Here is a 21,874-nt window from a genome sequence, read left to right on the forward strand (position 1 = left end):
CGTGTATTCTTTGAAGGCCGGTCAACGACTGTCTTCTTCTCTGAAAGAAGGTCATCCTCTACCTCCTCCGAATGGTCTGCGTCGCCTCCAGGTTGGTATACGGGTATATGAGGATACATCTCTCTGCTTCTCTGCAGAAACTCACAGTAGTTCATCTGTTGCTTCAGAAAGCTACTCATTCTAGGCTCTTCTTCTGTACAAGGTGGTCTCTGCATAGATGTCCACAATTCTCTCATCAGTCTCATATTCTCTCCTGCAGAGGAGGAGCCCTGACGTTGCTTGTCGCCTGACATTTGGGATGAACAGTTGATCTAACGATGTCAAACAATCTAATAAGACGGCAATGTATGTTGTTCTATTTCTTTCTCTCGTACTGCTACTTATACATGCAGGGCTCTGGATGCATTATGCCTTTGTTTATACCCATTTATGGAGATATACTATAAGAAATAATAATCATCATAATTATAATATAATAAGTCACAGTACATTCAAAATGTTCTCATTGTTTACCTTAGCAACCAACGATTTACCTTAGCAACCACATATTAGACCAGTGGTTCTCAAAGTGGATTCCAGGGATTTTCTGAGTTCCTTTAGGGGGGGCTCTAAATTGACCCTCTGACGACACTGCCCTCTGGTGGCGGGATCATTTCAACACATCCCCAAGTTATTGTGGGCTCGCCTGGAAGGCGAGCACACGTATGTTATCTTCATTATTTATTTGTTTATTTATCTATCAGTCAGTATCTCCTCAAAACTTTTTTTTTATTTTATTTTTATGTGTTCAGCTTACTGAGGACACGTGTGCTTGTATTTCTTGTTTTGAAATGTTTTGTAGAATAATTATAAAAAAATAAAAATGTTTAACTTTAAGCACCCAATGCATTTCCAATGGGTTTAGTGAGTGGGGACAGAGTGAGACAGAGGAAAGGGACCCATGTTTATATTAAGGCGCTGTGGCTGCAATATTCACACTTCAGATATGCTATTTATATCATTGCGTTCACACAGGTCTGCTCTCTGATTTGATCCAAATATCTAAGCTGTGTGATGTATATATTCTGAGTTAAAACTACAAATATCTCTAAATGTCCCTCTCCACTCTACTGATTGAAACAGCTGTGATTAAAGGCCTGTCTGTCATTGGATGTTCTGTGGTGCTGCAAAGTAACCAAGTACATTTACTCAAGTATATACAAGTACTTGTACCTACAGTACAATTTTGAGGTACTTTTAATCTACTTTCCTTTTTTTTTTTTTTTTACATATACTCTATAACTAGAGTATATGTATAACTATATAGAGTATAAATACAGCATTTGACAGCTTCAGTTACTTGTTACTTTGTAGATTTTATTATTAATAAAAACACATAGATGGACCACTTAATACTGCTATGAAGTTGATCTACAATGTGCACGCACACGCATGCATGCACGCACGCGCGCACACACACACACACACACACACACACACACACACACACACACACACACACACACACACACACAAACACACAAACAACTGTTACTGTGTTACTGTGGAGACGTTTGCTTGTATTTGTCTTTGAGACATGTTTTGTAGTGTTTTAGAAATTTTAGTTAAAAAGAATAAGGTTTTAGGATCCCGGGCAATGGGATTTACAGTATATATCCTAGAACCCGCAGGGACACTCAGCCGTATTAGTGGTTGTTGTTGGTTGTCAGGGAGATATCACAACCAATGCATTTTCAAATCAGATCCACAAACACAATAAAAGTCATGCTCCACTCCTCAGTCTGGATTGGCCACATAGAAGAACGCCTTGGTTATAGACATAGTGGAGGACAGATGTGATCTGGGATTGTTAACCTACAGTATATGCACTCAATATACACCTCTAGAACACATAGAATATGTACAGTACAGTAAGGTTCAGTAGAGTACAGTAAAAGTACAGTAAGGTACAGTACAGTAAGGTATAGTAGAGTACAGTACAGTAAAGTACAAAACAATAGAGTAAGGTACAGTAGAGTACAGTAAAGTACAGTAAAGTACAGTAAGGTACAGTAGAGTACAGTAAAGTACAGTAGAGTACAGTACAGTATAGTAAGGTACAGTAGAGTACAGTACAGTACGGTACAGTAGAGTACAGTATAGTATAGTACAGTAAGGTACAGTACAGTACAGTAAGGTACAGTAGAGTACAGTACAGTACAGTACAGTACAGTACAGTACAGTAAGGTACAGTACAGTAAGGTACAGTAGAGTACAGTAAGGTACAGTACAGTAAAGTACAGTAGAGTACAGTAAAGTACAGTAGAGTACAGTAAAGTACAGTAGAGTACAGTAGAGTACAGTAGAGTACAGTATAGTAAGGTACAGTAGAGTACAGTACAGTAAGGTACAGTACGGTACAGTAGAGTACAGTATAGTATTGTACAGTAAGGTACAGTACAGTACAGTAACGTACAGTAGAGTACAGTAAAGTACAGTACAGTACAGTACAGTACAGTACAGTACAGTACAGTACAGTAAGGTGCAGTACAGTATAGTAAGGTACAGTACAATACTGTAAGGTACTGTACCTTACAGTACCTTAAAGTATCCTATTTGTTGGGTTGGAAGCGAGCCCACACTGTTTCGAAGGAACAGTATTTCTAGTGGAAACAAGCTCTTAGTGCTCATTGTGTCATCCTTTTAACTTCTGTTAATAAAATATTCAATCAATCAAACGTTACCAGAGCTCTCCTCTCTCCTTGTATCTCGTCTATGTGTTGACAGATTTCAGTTAGAACATGCAGATGGGTGTTGGTTACTATGTCACATACTGCATGTTGCCATTCTGATATGTTTTCATGTCAAGGACCCCCACATTAGGGGCTGTGGACTGGACCCCCATTTCAACATAGTGTGTTTGTGCCAGATAGGGACCCCTAGAAGAGATTATAGTGTGTTAGTGCCAAGGACCCATCAGTGGAATGCTGTAGTGATGTTTTCCTTTGATTGGAACTGGTTGGAATAACGTGTTCCTTCCACGCGCTACTTCCAACTGGGGAAGCTCCCCCCCCCCCCTGTCAGGTGGACAGAAGCGGCCTGTCACTCCTCATGCACTGAAGGAAGCATGAGCTCAGTTCAGGGCTCTCCCCAGGTTGGCAGAGGGAGAGCAGAGCACAGGATTACAGCGTAAGCAATTGGCACTGGGTGAAAAATGGGTTACAAACCCGTGGGATAAAAAGTATAGAAAATAAAATCATCATCAGGACATTATCAGTCAGATGAACCTCTGCTACTCACTGTATTAAACACATCCACTGAAAGAGGATTAATTTCTCTGCAGATCTGTTTTCATGGTTCACTTTACACACAAGCATGTAGGTGTCATATCTAGTCCAGGCCTGAAGGTGGTGCTAAATGACAGGCCAAAACAAAGATGATCTACTTGATGTTGAAGACATTCATGATTCCTGAGGAAATGTTTTATTATTAGTTTCTATATTTACACACAATCAGTGGTGGAAAGTAACTGAGTACATTTACTCAAGTAACTCTGAGGTACTTTTACTTTACTATTTATTTTTTGTATTTCCACAAGCTTGATGTGACGTGCAAATCATATAAAACATAATTCTATGTGACGTACATAATTATATCATACTAGAAGCTGGGCCGCCCTTCGGGCGGCCCAGCGTCTAGTCGGCGACCTGGCCAACTCGGGAACGATGTAAATAGGGAATGAATGCCCCGCCCTTTAATGCAAACCCCATTATACCTGTTGTCATAGGACCCGTTTTGACCATCTGTTTGCCTGTGTCCATTTATGCCCATATATGGAGATATCTGTAGCTGTCTGTCTGTTGGCGTCCATTTTATGTCCATATATGGAGATCACTGCAGATATAGTTCTGGGTCCATTTTATGCCCATATGCCCATATATGGAAATATCTGTTTATCTGCGTCCATTTTATGCCCATATATGAGATCTCTGTCGCTTTTTGTTTGTTTCTTCTTTAAGCAGAATACACAGCCTGCTTAAATCTGCATCATTCAAGTCATCCTCCCAGTCCCACCAATATACCTGTTGTCATAGGACCCGTTTTGACCATCTGTTAGCCTTTGTCCCCACCCTTTAATGCAAACCCCAATATACCTGTTGTCATAGGACCCGTTTTGACCATCTGTTTGCCTTTGTCCCCTTATGCCCATATATGGAGATCTCTGCACACACAGTACCGGTTGCGGAAAACTCTGATGTCAGACATCAGCTCCGCATTTCGGGGATTCATTTTATGCCCATATCTGGAGAACGCGCGTGCCGGTGGGAAGAACGGTTCTCGAGATTCACATACATACATACACATTCACAGAGATTTTTTGTTGACTCATGTGGCGTACGTGATGTCAGAGCCTTTTATGAAGTGATGTCACAATGAGTCAGCGCTTGTGCAGATTTCCTCCGGAACAGCCTGATGTCAACAATCAGCTCCGCATAAGGAGATTCCGAACGTTTTGCGCCGGTTCGAAAAAAACGTGCGCCGGGTCGGGTCGACGGGGATTCATTTTATGCCCATATCTGGAGAACGCGCGTGCCGGTGGGAAGAACGGTTCTCGAGATTCACATACATACATACACATTCACAGAGATTTTTTGTTGACTCATGTGGCGTACGTGATGTCAGAGCCTTTTATGAAGTGATGTCACAATGAGTCAGCGCTTGCGCCGATTTCCTCCGGAACAGCCTGATGTCAACAATCAGCTCCGCATAAGGAGATTCCGAACGTTTCGCGCCGGTTTCGGAAAACCGCGAGTCGGGTCGGGTCGAGGCCCGGCACTGCACTCCGCGCGGCGGCGGGGAACGCGCGTGCCGAATCTGAAGCCGGTGGGACGAACGGTTCTCGAGATACGCGGATTACAAACAAACAAACAGACAGACAGAGAGATTCCGAACGTTTCGCGCCGCTTCGGGAAAACCGCATGCCGAGTCGGGCCGAGGCCCGGCACTGCACTCCGCGCCGCAGCGGGGAACGCGCGTGCCGAATCTGAAGCCGGTGGGACGAACGGTTCTCGAGATACGCGGATTACAAACAAACAGACAGACAGACAGAGATTTGTCGCATTTATAGATAGATAAAACATAATTCTATGTGACGTACATAATTATATCATATAAAACATAATTCTATGTGACGTACATAATTATATCATAATACATATTTCTATGTGACGTACACAATTATATCATATAAAACATAATTCTATGTGATGTACATAATTATATCATATAAAACATAATTCTATGTGATGTACATAATTATATCATATAAAACATAAATCTATGTGACGTACATCAATGTCTTCTTACAGTCTGAGACTAATATTTAATACTACAAATATCAATGATAATATTTACTCTAAAAGTAAATATTGTTACATGTTTTAATAAAACGATACCAGTTAGATCTTATCTTTATTTAGAGTTAAAGGACTTTTCTTTTCATATTTTAGATTGTAATTAGAGAAAATAAAATATGAGTGTTAAAATGTTTTAATTTACTGCTTTCTATCGCTTGAGCTTTTTGAATGATTTAGATTTCAGTGGTTGGGGGCATGTGTACACGTGGATAAATATTTTTTCTTTCTTTTCTTTTTAGACACAATAAGCCCATTGGGCAGATGTGACTTATGGAGGCTATCATATTTGAACTGGGGACCCCCCATCCTGCACAAGCACTTGGAAATGTAGAAGTTGGTATTAGATTTAGTTTGACTCCATCTATGACATGCTACCTTAACCCCACATGCAGGATGAGGGGTCCCCAGTTCAAATATGATTATTTTGGGGGTCCCCGGTTCAAATATGATTATTTTGGGGGTCCCCAGTTCAAATATGATTATTTGGGGGGTCACGGCCTGAAAAGGTTGAGAACCACCAAAACAATAGAAAGCAGTAGGCCTAAATGAAAACATTTTAACACTCATCTTTTCTTTTCTCAATTACAATCTAAAATGTGAACCCTTGTTGTAAAAAAAACAAAGTTGTCCTTTAATATATGGTTGTTGCCAGGCAGAAACCTCATATCTCTACATTTAAACTTTGTTTCTTTGTGGAAAAAATAAAGCTCTGCTTCTACTGTACATACACAACTAGTGAGCTTGTAGATCTGGTATTTTCACCTTTCTTAAAACGATAAAAAAGGAAAGGTTTTGAACAAACAAGGTTTCCACCTGACAGCATCAATATACAGTATTTTCTGGACTATAAGGCGCACCTGACTATAAGGCGCACTGTCAATGAATGGTCTATTTTCAAACTGTTTTCATATATAAGGCGCACCTGACTATAAGGCGCACATAATAGACGCTACCGTTGCGTTATGCATCCAACAGATGGAGCTGTGCTAAAGGGAATGTCAATGTCAATGAATGATCCATATATAAGGCGCACTGGACTATAAGGCGCACTGTAGTTTTCTGAGAAAATTAAAGGCTTTTAAGTGCGCCTTATAGTCCGGAAAATACGGTAAGTAAATCTTTAGATATCGTCATACCATATCAAAATGTATGCCTTTTAGTACTTAAATATATGAAAAGAATGTCATCTGTACACAAGAATATTTATTTTATAATCATTTATTTAATTCAGTGCTGTTGTACAGTAAATGCACTGTTTATTCTTATAAAACATTAAACAGCTGTCGTACAGTAAATGAGCTGCTTGTTCATTATAAAACATTAAACAGCTGTTGTACAGTAAATGAGCTGCTTATTCATTATAAAACATTAAACAGCTGTCATACAGTAAATGAGCTGCTTGTTCATTATAAAACATTAAACAGCTGTTGTACAGTAAATGAGCTGCTTATTCATTATAAAACATTAAACAGCTGTTGTACAGTAAATGAGCTTCTTATTCATTATAAAACATTAAACAGCTGTTGTACAGTAAATGAGCTTCTTATTCATTATAAAACATTAAACAGCTGTTGTACAGTAAATGAGCTTCTTATTCATTATAAAACATTAAACAGCTGTTGTACAGTAAATGAGCTTCTTATTCATTATAAAACATTAATAATTCCATGATGTTCAACAAATAGAGTTGAGGAATGAAGGCACAAATGTTGGTTCTGTTCTGACAAAGTAAACCTGAGTCTCCAGCATCACATCTCTCTGCATCTTCAGGAATCACTTATTGTACATTTTTATAACTCACAAAGTAATATTTAAAAAACAATACATAATGAGTTGATATAAAAATCATATGGAAAACAACAGTGGTTGTATTTGGTCCCTGTGGAGGTCACTGCTTTTTACTAGCTAACTTTACAAAGATTGGACAGCGTGGTATGTTTTGGAAACTTTGCGTTATCAATATCTAGGCTACTCTCTCTTAATGTTTGGGTTATCAATATCTAGGCTACTCTCTCTTAATGTTTGCGTTATCAATATCTAGGGCTACTCTCTCTTAATGTTTGCATTGGGGCGGCATAGCTCAGGGGTAGAGAAACTGGTATTAGAGCACGAAGGGTATACATCCTGAAGGGTTCCCAGTTCGAATCCGGGCTCCCCCTGAGTTAATGTCGAAGGGTCCTTGGGCAAGACTCTGAACCCCTAATTGCCTCCGGTGAGTAGGTTGGTGCCTTGCATGGCTTCCTCCGCCACCGGTGTATGAATGTGTGTGTGAATGGGTGAATGTAATGCACAATCTATGTAAAGCGCTTTGGATTAAAAGCGCTATATAAATGCACCATTTACCATTTACCATTTACCATGCAGGGTCAGGACCTGGACCAATCAGTGACATCTCCATTGGGGCCAGATCAAGTCAAACCATGACTAGTCAGATCTGGCCCAGAATATCCCCTGATTTCAACCAACATAAATCCTGCCCACCAAAACGGACGTCCTGGATTACTCAGAGAGGGTCCGATCGAGGCCAGATAAACATCATAACTAGTCAGATATGTCCCAGAATATAACCTTACATGCTCATATTTCAACTAACATTAAAAACAATAACAATAATCCTGTCCAACAAAAAAAGTCGATATGACGTCCTGGTAATGACGTCAAGATCATCCCCATATGGGCTGTGATCTGACCTGGTTCTGAACGCCACCGGAGGACGTTATCATAACGTCATCATGACATCATTTGGCTTTGGGGTATGACCTCACTTACAATCATCATGAATCTAGTATGGCTTCAGGCCATAAACATGATGTCAGCACTTGGTGAAGGCTTTGAATCCCTGAAATAAAAAAAATTAAAAAAAATAGAAAACTATACTCTTAGTTGAGTGGAGTCCCACATGGCTTTCCTTGGACCCCTGGTGTTTTCACTCTACACCACATACTGTATCTTTGGTGAATGTTTCCAGAATAGGAAGGCTATAGGGTTCATGTGGTTTTAATACAGTCATCAATGGAGGAGATCTCTGCTGTCAGAGTTGAGTTAAATGACGGCTACATTAAGCAGATTTCTTGGCTCTTTTTGGGGCAGGGGGCTGAGAGGAGTCTTCACCCTGGGCACCATCAGAGCTAGTGCTGGGTCTTTCTGGGGCAGGGGGTTGAAAGGAGGCTCCACCATCAGAGCTAGTGCTGGGTCTTTCTGGGGCAGGGGGCTGAAAGGAGGCTCCACCATCAGAGCTAGTGCTGGGTCTTTCTGGGGCAGGGGGCTGAGAGGAGGGTCCCCCCAGGGTACCATCAGAGGTAGAAGCTCCACTAGACATTGGCCAAAACCTCTTCAGGGTGATCCGTGTGTCCCAGCCTTGGTCTTTGACAAACAGGTAGACACAGTGGAACAGATCAGGAAACATCTCCATCAGGTCGATGCCTTCAGCAGCCTCCCCACTGTAAACGCACAAAGCAGCGATTACTGGGTAGCAGGGGCTCAGGAGGTAGAGCGGCTGCTTGGCAACCGGAAGGTTCCCGGTTCGATCCCGGGCTCCTCCAGAGTTAGTGTTGAAGAGTCCTTGAGCAAGACTCTGAACCCCTAACTACTCCTGATGAGCAGGTTGGTGCCTTGCATGGTGAATGTGTGTGAATGGGTGAATGCAATGCACAACCTACGTAAAGCGCCTTGGATAAAGGCACCATTTACCACTGAACACTAAATGTTATGATGAACACACTGACATCTAACTCTTTCTATGTATTCATGTATTTAATATATCATATAATTATATCTATGTACTGAACACTCACTTCATAAAGTAATAAAACACATCACATTATCTAATTAAGCTTCATGGCTCTTAATCATTTAAGATGATATACAGTAACATAAAGTCAATAAAACATTAATACAAGTAAAATGCATGTATTGTCTTTGTGCTAGCATGTGGGCAGCAAGTTCCTGTCGTATGATATGATCAATTATGTGTAAAAAAAAAAGAAAGAAAGAAAAAAAAGCGTATACGTTCTAAGTCTATACTATAGGCTGTACTTTATGTACTGGATGGGAGCGGCTACATTTAGTTATATTGTAGTACAGTTCAACTCACCGATGCGCATGGAGATTGCGTATGAAACGCAGCAACTCAAATCCATTCTCAGAGTATCCTGTCTTCCCTCTCCTCTTCTCCATCTCCTGGAACACCTTGGTTGGCAGCTAGAAAAACACACAACTTAAACATTATGGACTACTTCTAAATGGACAACAATACACACGTGAACCTCAGAAGATGATTTAGTTACCTTGTTTTTCATTTTGTCTTTCCATGTGTTGAATAGTCCCTCCTCAGCATACTGTTGAGCATATCTGTCCAACTCATCAATGAGCTTCTGGCGGTCAGGGTTTTTGTAGTACTTCTCAACTTCCTCTAGATTTCCAACCTCTTTCAAGAACTCCACTCTCCTGGCAGAAATTACAAAACAAAAAAACATCACTCTTAAAACAAGTTGTTAGAAAACTTACTGTTGGACCAAAACCTGACAATATTTCAGGCATGTGTTCATAGGCAATAGTGTGTAAAAAAGCAGATCTACAATTTTCACAATTGAGCTTGTAGATCTTTCAACATTTTTTTAAAACAGGACTTAAATGGTTAAAGACGAGCTGTGGTTGTGATTTAAACTTAATGAAAAAGTACTAATAAGTAGAATAACATTGAGAACAATAATGCTGTATGTATTGAAAATGTTTGCCTGTTAGTCATACCTTTCATCTTCCCAGAAGTAAGGATGAGCCAAGCATTCCTCCACTCTAGGTCTTTTCTTTGGGTCTTCATTGATCATCCTCTCAATGAGATCCTTGGCAAGGACATCCGGAACACGGTCCAGGTTGTATTTTCCGTTGAAAATGTTGCCTTCACACCAAAGGTCTGGGCCAAATGGATGGTATCCTCTGGACAGGATGTAATATAACAACATCCCTGACACCTTTAGAAAGAACATCAACATTTAGTAACAGTAGCCTAGGTGTTTGTTTTCATTAAATTGTTCTCATGTAGAATAATAACAAACCTGGATGTCAGCACTTCTTTTATATGTTACATGTTTATCACCACTGCCTTCATTAATGGTCTCCTTCGCCTTCCAGCCTTTTGTTCCTGCACTGATTGTAGAGTGTGCCGTTTGTCCTCTGGGCAGCCGTCTGCTTATTCCAAAATCTGCCAATCTGACCGTTACTTCTTTACTTTCTTCTTCAACATCTGCAGGGTTAATTGTGAATATAAATATATATTTTTTGAATTTATATTTTTATTTAGTTTTTTTCCCATTTTAAAATACAGGACATACAGGGATAACAAAACACAGACAACAAAAAACTAAAAAAGACAGAACAAAGCAAAACAAAACAAAACAAAACAAAACAAAACATATACCCACCCACCCACTGGCCCTGGGGGGAGAGATTGAAGACATGGTATATAAGATAATGAAATAATAGAAAAGAGAGGGAAAAATAAGCATTTGTACCTATGTCTGCATGTGCATGTACGGATTGCACGCATACACACACACACACATGCGTATACACATACCTTCGCACATATATACACACACGCATACATATATACACGTGCGCATAAACACATTGTTTTAACACTTGTGTTGATATTGAGCCTCTAGGCAAGGAAAGAAAGCAGATTATAGTAAAGAAAAATAAAAAAATCGAGAGGGGGAATTATACAATTTCAGTTAGCGAATTGATATGTAGTAGGAAAGGATCACAAGTTCTAAAAAAGTGCTTTAAATAGTCTCTAGTTGTGTATTTTATTTTTTCTAGGTCTTTTAGCCAGGAGGTTGTGGACGGGGGGGTAGGACTTTTCCAATGAAGCAATATACGACGCCTCGCTATGAGAGAGGAGAACGCTGCTACATCTGTATATAAATATAACACATTATTTTTAAATCAAAAAATTAATTAGCTGCTTGTTTTGTTTTTATTTTGTAGCTTACCAATCAAGACATTCTGGGGCTTGATATCCCGGTGAAGAATTGGAGGTTTCTGATGGAGTCTCTTTAAGCTGGTGAGAACTTGTTGTGCAATCGCCTGTCCAGGAAAGTCAATTCCTAACTTGATGTATTCTTCCAGGTTGTAGTCACATAACTGAAGAACAAGGTATCCAAAGTTCTCATCCTCTTCAAAGTCGATATATCGTACAATGGAAGGATGAAAAAGCCCTTGTAAAATGTCTTTCTCGTTCTCCAGCACTTTATAGTTTGTTTTTTTCATTCTCTTCACTGCAACATCGGTGCCGTCATCTCTTATCCCCAAGAAGACCTCAGTTCCATCACATCCATTTCCCAGGCGGAATTCATCAACTTTCCCAAACTTAACTTTCCCAACTTTGGCAACTTTTTTATTGTCATGAGCAGGCCTGGAATTTCGTCAGTTTAGGGGCAAGGCCAATTGGCCTTTGGTGTTGTCAGATTTTTGAGGGCACAAAGGCCAAGTGCCAGGGCAGGAAGGCCATCATTAAAACAATGATTTTAAGTCCACGCCACAGTCATAGTTAATTTGGCTTAAACGTTAAGGTTTAATGTAATACCTTTCAATTAAATAAATATCAAGAACCTGTTTATTTCTGTTTTGCCATGTGCAGTGGTGTAAAGTAACTAAGTACATTTACTTAAGTATTGTACTTAATTGTTTATTGTAATTTTGAGTATTTCTAACACTTACTTCAACTCCACTACATCTCGGATCCAAATATTGTACTTTTACTCCACTACAATTATTTGAAGCCTTTAGTTATCAGTTACTTTGCATATATAAATTATAATATTATTAAACATACATGAACCACTTTAGCCCTATTTAGGCTATTTGAAAATAACCAAGCTTATAGAAAAAATAGCAGATCTACAAGCTCAAGATGTGTCGCATAACTAATATGCGTTGTGAGCTTGTAGATCTGCTATTTTCAAACATTTTGTACTTTTACTTTTGGTACTTTAAGTACATTTTGATACCAATACTTTTGTACTTTTACTCAAGTATATTTTGAATTTGAGGACTTTTACTTGCAACCGGAGTATTTCTACATTGCAGTAGGCTATTGATACTTTTACTTAAGTAAAACATTTGAGTACTTTTTCCACCACTGGCCATGTGTTGTGCACGCACGCACGCACACACGCACACAAACTCCTCCCTCCCGTTCGCGGAGTGATCCTTTCTCAACAATAATGTACTTTCTGACAGCTCAGCCTCTTGGGGAAAGAATAGCTTTTCGTTCCCTTAGTGCTGCATTTTGGTTGTTGTCCTGAGCTCAGCAGAGCTCCGTTTGAAAGCATTCGTTCGCACATTCGGATTTATTCAACAGGCTGCGTTTATGGAGTTATTATTGTAACTTAATGGAGAGAACAGATTTCTGATGTTGAGCAGTTGTATATTGAGATTTGTGCAGTCGTACCTCTGAATTTGCAGACTTGTATGATGGAATTTGAACGTGAAAAGGAAAAAAAAATACAAATCCCTGTCTACACGTTCACAAATCGTCTTTTGCTACCTCAAATCCCCTTCTACACTTGCTCAAATTAGTTGAGACTGTTGCTCTCTAAATTGAAACATATTCCTCGATATGCCGATGCAATATTTGGCAAAAGCGAGCAGGCGACACTGAAAAAATGCGAGCATCTGCACATGATGATTCCAGAGGTTGTAAACTGACATCTGTACGTACACATTTACTTTTACAACCTCAACTGCCTGTCTACACGTTCACAAATCGTCTTTTGCACCTCAAATCCCCTTCTACACTTGCTCAAATTAGTTGAGACTGTTGCTCTCTAAATTGAAACATATTCCTCGATATGTCGATGCAATATTTGGCCAAAGCGAGCAGGGGACACTGAAAACATGCGAGCGCTTCTAATCTTGATTTGAGAAAGTGTACATGGCGATTTGCGAGCGTGTACAGACGAATCTGAGCGAGCAGAGGTCTGATGGAGGGAGCGAGAGCACAGTGTCTGTGAGATGTGAGGGAGGGATTTAGAGATGGGATTTATGGCTCTTTTGAGTGAGCCGGATCTCTGGGATCCGTTCCTTTCAAAGAGCCGTTCAAAAGACTCATTCTCATTCTAGTTAGTAGTTACTCTGTAGATGTTTTTTTATAATTACAAATAACTTCAAACCTATATACATTTATTTCGGACATATAAAGGTACATACCTGCCATTTGAAAATAGCCGATCTACAAGCTTGGAAGACATGTGATTATATTATAATCATTATAATACAATATAAATTTGTATTACAACTATCCTAAATTATAATACACTATAATGGATTATAACAGTGATTGTAATACAATATAAAGTATTAATGTATTACTATGATAAATAATACGCTATAAAAGTGGTTATGACACAATAGGTAGGCCTACATACCTGCCATTTGAAAAATAGCCGATCTACAAGCTCACAATGCGTCGCATTGTGAGCTTGTAGATCGGCTATTTTCAAATGATTTTTCTAAATTTTTTCTCATTGGAAAACCTGTGAAACAGGACATTCTGCATAATGAGCAGGGGCGGGCATTTGCTCTATGCAGACTACGCAACTGCGTAGAGCCCCAAGGCATAGGGGGCCCCCTGCTGGGCTCATTATTCTGAGCATTTAGAAAAAAAAAAGTAAGTCTCTAGCACATTCCTGTCAAAAGTTATGATTTTTTTAAGAATTGACCAACTGCTCACTGGAGTCAATAGATTTCACACAGAGACCAGCTGGCGACAGTTGAGTTGATTGATTGGAATGTTAAGTGATCAGCTCTCTCTCTTGTCTCTCTATGAATTTCCTGTACATACATGCAATATCCAAACTGTACTCAAAGATTACACATATTAGGCTTGAAAATTAATGATGTTAAGAAAATTAATTCTTTTATCTTAATTTTGAAAAATAATAATTAAAAAGAAATTGTAAAAATATACATTTTAAAGTATTATTATTCACTGATATTCCCTTATTGTTATTAAAATAATTATTGTCCTGCATCAAATATGTCCTGTATAAAAATATACATATAGGCCTACTCTATATACCTTTGATTACCTTACTTACCTTACTGTACTCTTCTTAAATGAATCAAATAGATCCAAAATGATTGTGGTTAGGTATTTAAAACCAACCATAATGACAACAAATAGGCTTCCTCTGCCTCTGCTCTTCATTGTCTTGTCAAGTTCATTGTCTCGTCATGCTAAATCACTTTTTCAGAATTGGAGGGTGGCATTTTTAATTCCTGCGCTTCGCGCGTGCGCATACTGTTTTTCGCGCATAGCTATTTTTCACGCGCGCTCATGGGGGGGGCCTCTTTTACTACCTTTGTGGGGAGCCCCCAGTTTATAAAAACCGCCCCTGATAATGAGTACGTTCTAATATTGGTAAGTAGGCCTACATTTCGATACAAATAGACTACTGTTTTGCTTTTACTCAAGACAACATTCCAAACTTCTACTTGATTGCAGTATTGATATTTTTACTTAAGTAGAGAAATTGAGTACTTTTCCCATGTTCATTAGAAAGGAACGGCTCCCTACTATGCCGTTCAAAAGACTCGATTCGTTCATGAACGTCCCATCTCTACCGCAGTGTGCTGTGCTGCAGTCAACCTGATGCTATAGGCAGCTAAATGTATCATCATAAGTGGAGATAAGCAGCGTACAGTGTTGGAGGAAGACATTATGTGCGTGTCTGCGTGGGGAAAATAGCCATGATTTTCCAGGTACAGTATACATGTTTTAATGAATACCTTTGCGCGCCGCCGCATCCTGCCATTGTTTACGTGGTTAGCTTGTAGCTAGGTAGCATGGCTAACACTCTAGTGACATCGCTTGTTATTCCTTAAAACGTAATAAATAAAACGTGGTACATGTGTACAGTTTTAGGCTATGAACATGATTTTCTGGAACAGCGTTGGACTGCCCAGAAGTGCAAGATCTCATACTCTCATTACTCCGACCTTAGGCATTGTTTGATTGATTGATTGATTGATTGAAGACATAATTAGAAGTTTGCAATAGAAAAAAGTACAGTTTCATGACAGTACAAATCACTGGTTATCTGGTTACAGGTGCTGAAGGCAGCCTCAGATGAGTGTGCAGACCTGTATTTTGGATTATGCCCAAAGGAGGTGAGAATAGATTGAATTATTATAACTTGTTAGTGTAGGCTATGTGTGTTAAAACATTCTTACATAGGACATTGGTCTCCAATTCATAGATAATTTAAATAAATAGGCCTATATATACATTTATTTTTATTTATTTATATGAATATATAAAATAAGTGTGTGTGTGTGTGTGTGTGTGTGTGTGTGTGTGTGTGTGTGTGTGTGTGTGTGTGTGTATATGTAGGCCTATATGGGTAAAAATAAATGTGTGTCTCTCACACACACACACACACACACACACACACACACACACACACACACAGTAGGCTATATAAAAACAATATAAACACTATAATTATAAATAAATAGCCATATTTTTATTTACATTTTTCAGGTCCGCAAATTTGCATACCAGCTTGCCAACAGATACAACGTGAAGTATCCAGCGTCATGGAACAAGAAAGAAATGTCAGGGAAAGATTGGTTCCGGGGATTCATGCGGAGGAACCAACAGCTGTCCATACACCGTCCAGAGGCGACTAGCCTTTCACGTGCAACAAGCTTCAACAGACACAACGTTGACGCTTTCTTCAGAAACCTGTCTACTGTCCTGGAACGCGCCACCCAGCCCTTTGAAGCAATGGATGTCTGGAATATGGATGAGACTGGTATTACAACTGTCCAGACCCCAGACAGAATTGTCTCCAGGAGGGGGGTGAAACAACTGGGGGCAATGGTGTCAGCTGAGAGGGGCACCCTCATCACGATGGCTTTTGCAGTGAACGCCCAAGGAAATAGCATTCCTCCCATGTTCATCTTTCCCAGAGTGAAATTCAAGCCCTTCCTGATCAACGGTGGCCCTCCTGGCTGTATTGGGACGGCCAACGGATCAGGATGGATGCAAGCTGAAGATTTCGTTGTGTTTCTGAAACACTTTGTAAAACACACACGACCAACACCAGAGAACAAGGTGATTACTATTTCTATGCATTTGTTATTGATGTTGATGTATTGATGCATTACCTTGCTTATTGTAAATCACTCTGGATTAAGAGTGTCAGCTAATCATAAATTGTACATTTTAAGGTGATCCTCCTGTTGGACAACCATGGCTCGCACCTGTCTCTGGAGGGAATTGACTTCTGCAGGGACAATGGGGTAGTTCTCCTGTCCTTCCCACCCCATTGTTCCCATAAACTGCAGCCGCTAGACAGAACGGTATATGGGCCGTTGAAGCACTATGTCAATGCTGCTGCCGATCGATGGATGAAAAACAATCCAGGTAGCCTAATGATAAATTATATAAGTGTGTGTGTACATAGGCCTATGTGTGCGTGTGTCGCATATGTTCAAAAGCAACTGGAAAACCTGATTTTTGTATTTTCTTTTTTTCTTTTCTTTTTTGTTTTACAGGCACAACATTGGGGATCTATGATGTGCCTGGTATTGTGCAGAGTGCTCTGCCATTTGCAGCCACCCCATCAAACATCATGGCTGGGTTCAGAGTGTCCGGGATCCATCCCTTCAACCCCCAAGTTTTTACTGACCAAGAGTATTCCCCGTCGAATGTCACCGACAGGCCTGATCCCTCCGTGATTGTCCCTCAGCCCCTCCTCCTGTCTCTCCTGAGGCTCCATCCTCAACTCCTCTCTCCCCTGAGAGTCTGGTCTCCTCTGGCCCCAGTTCTGCTCATCCCACTCCTGCCATTCCTGAGAATTCCTCTCCTATTCAGGTAGGCACCATTGTTTTTCCATTGATTTACTGTACGTATGTAGGCTACAGTATGTATGTGAGTGTGTCTATAGTGCCTAGTAACATTCATAGTTAAGGTCACTGGTCATCAATTCATAGATCATTTAAATAAATATATTGGCCTAGGCCTGCATATAAATAATATAAATAAGTAATTGGCTAGATAAATTCATAAATACATTAATTCATAAATAATATGAAAATGATCTCTTCTCCTCAGCCCCCTTCTACTTCTCTTTCTCTTTTTACGATGAAGCAGCGGAGGTGTTCAGTCCGGTTTCACTGCGCCCTTTCCCGAAGGCTGGGGCCAGGAAGGCGACAAACAAGGGGAGAAAGAAGCGGTCAACCGCAATATTGACCGACACACCAGAAAAGCTGGCCTTGGAAGCGGAGAGAGATAAGCGTCTGGCACCACGCAGGCTTAGTATGCCTACCAATGTTCCAACTACCTCAAAGGCGACCGCTGCACGCTCTTCTCTCTCCTCTGCCAAGGCCACCACCTCGAAGGCTACCTCTGCCACGACCACCGCCGCTGCCAAGAGGGTGACCACCAAGAGGGCGAAGACTACCAGCTCCTCGGAGGCTGCTGCCTCCTCTGACGAAGAGTGTTGTGTTTGTGGGGAGGACTTCCAGAGTTCAAGGCCTGGAGAAATGTGGGTGAAGTGTAGCTGCGGGGAGTGGGCACATGAAGAGTGCACTGAGGGAGAGGCCATCTTCAGATGTCCCAACTTTTAGCTCCATTTTATCTTTTTTAAAGTAGTGAACATAGCAGATCTACAAGCTCACAACGTGAGCGTGAGCACGTTGTGTGCTTGTAGATCATCTATTTTCACTACTTTGGGGTCTCAAAAAGAAATAAAATATCTCTTTTGGGTCTTAAGCTAAAATGATTGGGAACCACTGGTCAAGATCCAATTTGGATCCATTTAAATAGGCTAGTCAGTGTAGGCCTATATAGTTTATTATACATTTGGGATAAAAAAGGGCTAAATAATAATAATTGGCTTCTCTAATAATAATAATTGGCTACTCTAAAATACTCTTAAGTTGTTGTAGTTCTGTAGTTCATGTTCTGTTATTTACATTTTGAATGAATGTAGCTCCTAGGCCTATTAAGCACTATACTGACCTGAAAGGTCAGTTTAATAAAGGCCTAGCTAAAAAGTGTTCTACCTCTAATTGGCTATTCTAAAATAGCCTACTCATTCTGTAGTTCATGTTCTGAATGAATGAATGTAGCCTATGCCTTTTAAGCACTATATTGACCTGAGAGGTCAATTTCATAAAGGCCTAGCTAAAAAAATGTTCTACCTCACCTTGCGAATGTGATAATCCAATGTGATGTGAAGTTTTCATCTGGGGTCTGTCTTAATGTAGGCCTAATGATGTTCTGTTTTTTATGCACTTGAACAATTGTTTACAATATGCACACGCTATGTGTTAATTGCACTGAAACTACCTGTTCTATTCTTTCCAATGCACCTTTGATGCAATGTTTCCTCTGCATGAATCCCTGGAACCAATCTTTCCATGACAGTTGCAATAAATTAATGCAAAAGTAAAGGAGTTTCTTTTCTGACATTGACTGTTCTGTTGGTTGATTTGGTGTGTAGTTATTTATTTGAGCCTGCAGGGGTCAGTGCAGATATCCATGGTCATGACAAAAACTCCATATTGCCATATTAACCTGTCATCCAACTATTCTAAATCAGATTGGGATTGTAAACGTCTTTTTTAACACTCAATCAATCAAACTTTAACTTTAAAGGTCTAATCAATGTGTTTTTCCAACAAGGAATGTGGACAAACGCACTGAATGGTAAGTTTGAATAATAATCTCATCTTTGATACATAATTTTATCACATCCTTGGTATGAAAACAAGGTTAAACAGTTGCGTGAACGAAGTATAATTGATTTGACCTTAAAACGAGTAGTTTAATGATGTTTTTTAGCCGTGTTACATTTAAAACACCTGGTGCTACATTTATTACGCTGTGCGCTTTATATGTAACATCGGAACAGCGTCCACTTATGGTTTAATAACTCACAACCGGTTTCATCAATTGAAAAACTTTAAGCGGTTAATGATAGCAGACATGTGTAGGTCCTTGGCTTGCAAGTATTACATATGAAGGTTAAACGGCCACTGAGTAAAATATTCAAACGTGCAAAATGTTACATTTGAAGCGGCTCCCCTAGTTGTAATACATGATAATAGATTATATTGTGTCATAACCACTTTTATAGTGTATTATAATTATCATAGTAATACATTAATACTTTATAGTGTATTATAATCACTGTTATAATCCATTATAGTGTATTATAATTTAGGATAGTTGTAATACAAATTTATATTGTATTATAATGATTATAATCACAGGTTTTCCAATGAGTAAAAATTTAGAAAAATCATTTGAAAATAGCCGATCTACAAGCTCACAATGCGTCGTAGATTTTCAAATGGCAGGTATGTACCTTTATATGTCAGAAATAAATGTATATAGGTTTGAAGTTATTTGTAATTATAATAAACATCTACACAGAGTAACCACTAACTAGATTGGAAAACCTGTGAAACAGGACATTCTGCATAATGAGTAGGCCTAGACTACTGTTTTGCTTTTACTCAAGACAACATTCCAAACTTCTACTTGATTGCAGTATTGATATTTTTACTTAAGTAGAGAAATTGAGTACTTTTCCCATGTTCATTAGAAAGGAACGGCTCCCTACTATGAACCCCTATCGTTCATTTCAAAGCCGTTCAAAAGACTCGATTCGTTCATGAACGTCCCACCTATGAGACAGTCTTTTGAACCCGGCTCACTCCAAAGAGCCATAAATCCCATCTCTAAATCCTCCCTCGCGCTCCCTCACATCACACACAGACACTCTCCTCGCGCTCGACTTAGCCTCTGCTTGCGCACAGATTAGTCTGTACACGCTCGCGAATCGTCTTTTGCGAACCTCAAATCCCCTTCTACACTTGCTCAGATTAGTTTAAACTGTTGCTCTCTAAATTGAAACATATTCCTCGATATGTGGATGCAATATTTGGCAAAAGCGAGCAGGCGACACTGAAAAAATGTGAGCATCTGCACATGATGATTCGAGAGGTTGCAAACTGACATCTGTAGTGTTTTTTTTCCCCAGATTCCATTATACACGTGTGCGCTCTGCCCATTCACGCACACATTTACTTTTACGACCTCAACTGCCTTTCTACGCGCTCGCAAATCCTCATTTTTACATGCTCGCGATATTGCAACATAATCATCGATATGTCCCTTTCAAAATCTGGCAAAACCGTGCAGGGTACGATTTGAGAGCGTGTAGACAGGATTCGTATTTGCAAAGAGAAAAGCGTGCGAGTGTTTGAGTTTTTTTTCCTTTTCACGTTCAGATTCCATCATACAAGTCTGCAAATTCAGAGGTACGACTGCACACATCTTAATATACAACTGCTCAACATCAGAAAGGTGCTTACATAGTATTGAATCAATAATAACTCCATAGCGTTAGATGTAACTCCCGTTTAGCCCGGTGATGTTTTTGTGTTGTATAAACACTGTGTCTCGGGACTCCGGCGGCTCCACTATGCGGCGGCTGCTACTCTATGCTGCTACTACGAGCGTAAATGGAATCTACTACTGGTCATGTGAGGAGCTCAGCCAACCACGCACTGCTGTTACCGTAATGACTGGAAAATCGCGCAGAGGAGAAACGGTAAAAAGCAGTTAATGGACTGCTGTGGGCGCCAGGGCACCACGGCCACTGTGGCCGTTTGGGCATGTCATTTTTCGAGGGGCACACGGCCAAAGAGAGGGGCAACGACGGCCATGGCCGCCGTGGCCGCCGTGAATTTCCTGCCCTGGTCATGAGTGTTCTCAAGCTTCTCTAACTGTTGTCTCCACTGCTTACGTCTTTTGTGGCTTTCACGTGGTTGTTTTGATGGCTCTGTGTTGGTCGTTTCACTTCCTGAGGTTGGCTTGCTGAGATGCTTTTGCAGTTTTCTAAGCCTGTCTGTCACACCTTCCAGACCCAACATTTGTGCAGACCTAATGACATCATCAGGCACATGATGTATTCCCATTGATGTAAAGAGATTAGAGGTGTGTACACATGGAAGCAGGTTTGCCAGTGTGGCATATATGTACATTCTCTCATCTGGGGTGTGTTTAGTTTTCACAAAAGGACCAATTGCTGTGCATATCTTGTTGATGAAGTCCTGATTCCAGTCATCATTGACTTTAGTTTTCTGTGTGATCACATAGAGTATTTTCAGAACTTCAGGTATCTTAAACAATTTATTTATTGAGGAAAGGAGTTCCAGCAGGTGGGGGATCAGAGCCAGTGATACATCACTGGGTATCTCTTCCACTGTGTTGAAAATGACTTGTAGAAAACGACCTATTGTGGTGGGGAAATTATATATTATGTTTGGAAATCGTTTGACTACATTTTCATTGTAGAAGTTCAGTTTGTTGTTGTCCTCCAGCCATTTAATGCATCTCTGATGGTATTCTTCTGCTCCTTGTCCACTAACATTAAACAGAGCATCGATCACGG

The 21,874-nt window shown here is 40.0% G+C and overlaps 1 protein-coding gene across 1 annotated transcript; it reads left to right on the forward strand.

Moving 5' to 3' along the window:
• Positions 1 to 15,043: 15,043 nt before the first annotated feature.
• LOC308288072 (uncharacterized protein) lies at positions 15,044 to 18,035 on the forward strand (the record flags this gene model as incomplete). Its single annotated transcript, XM_080729415.1, has 5 exons — positions 15,044 to 15,161; positions 15,510 to 15,569; positions 15,943 to 16,518; positions 16,635 to 16,830; positions 17,521 to 18,035. The coding sequence occupies exons 1-5, from the start codon at positions 15,150 to 15,152 to the stop codon at positions 18,033 to 18,035; spliced, it is 1,359 nt and encodes a 452-aa protein (XP_080585541.1). The 5' UTR covers positions 15,044 to 15,149.
• Positions 18,036 to 21,874: the final 3,839 nt, after the last annotated feature.

The sequence above is a fragment of the Nannobrachium achirus genome (genome assembly GCF_963921795.1).
Source record: "Nannobrachium achirus genome assembly, chromosome: 7".
Taxonomy (NCBI): domain Eukaryota; kingdom Metazoa; phylum Chordata; class Actinopteri; order Myctophiformes; family Myctophidae; genus Nannobrachium; species Nannobrachium achirus.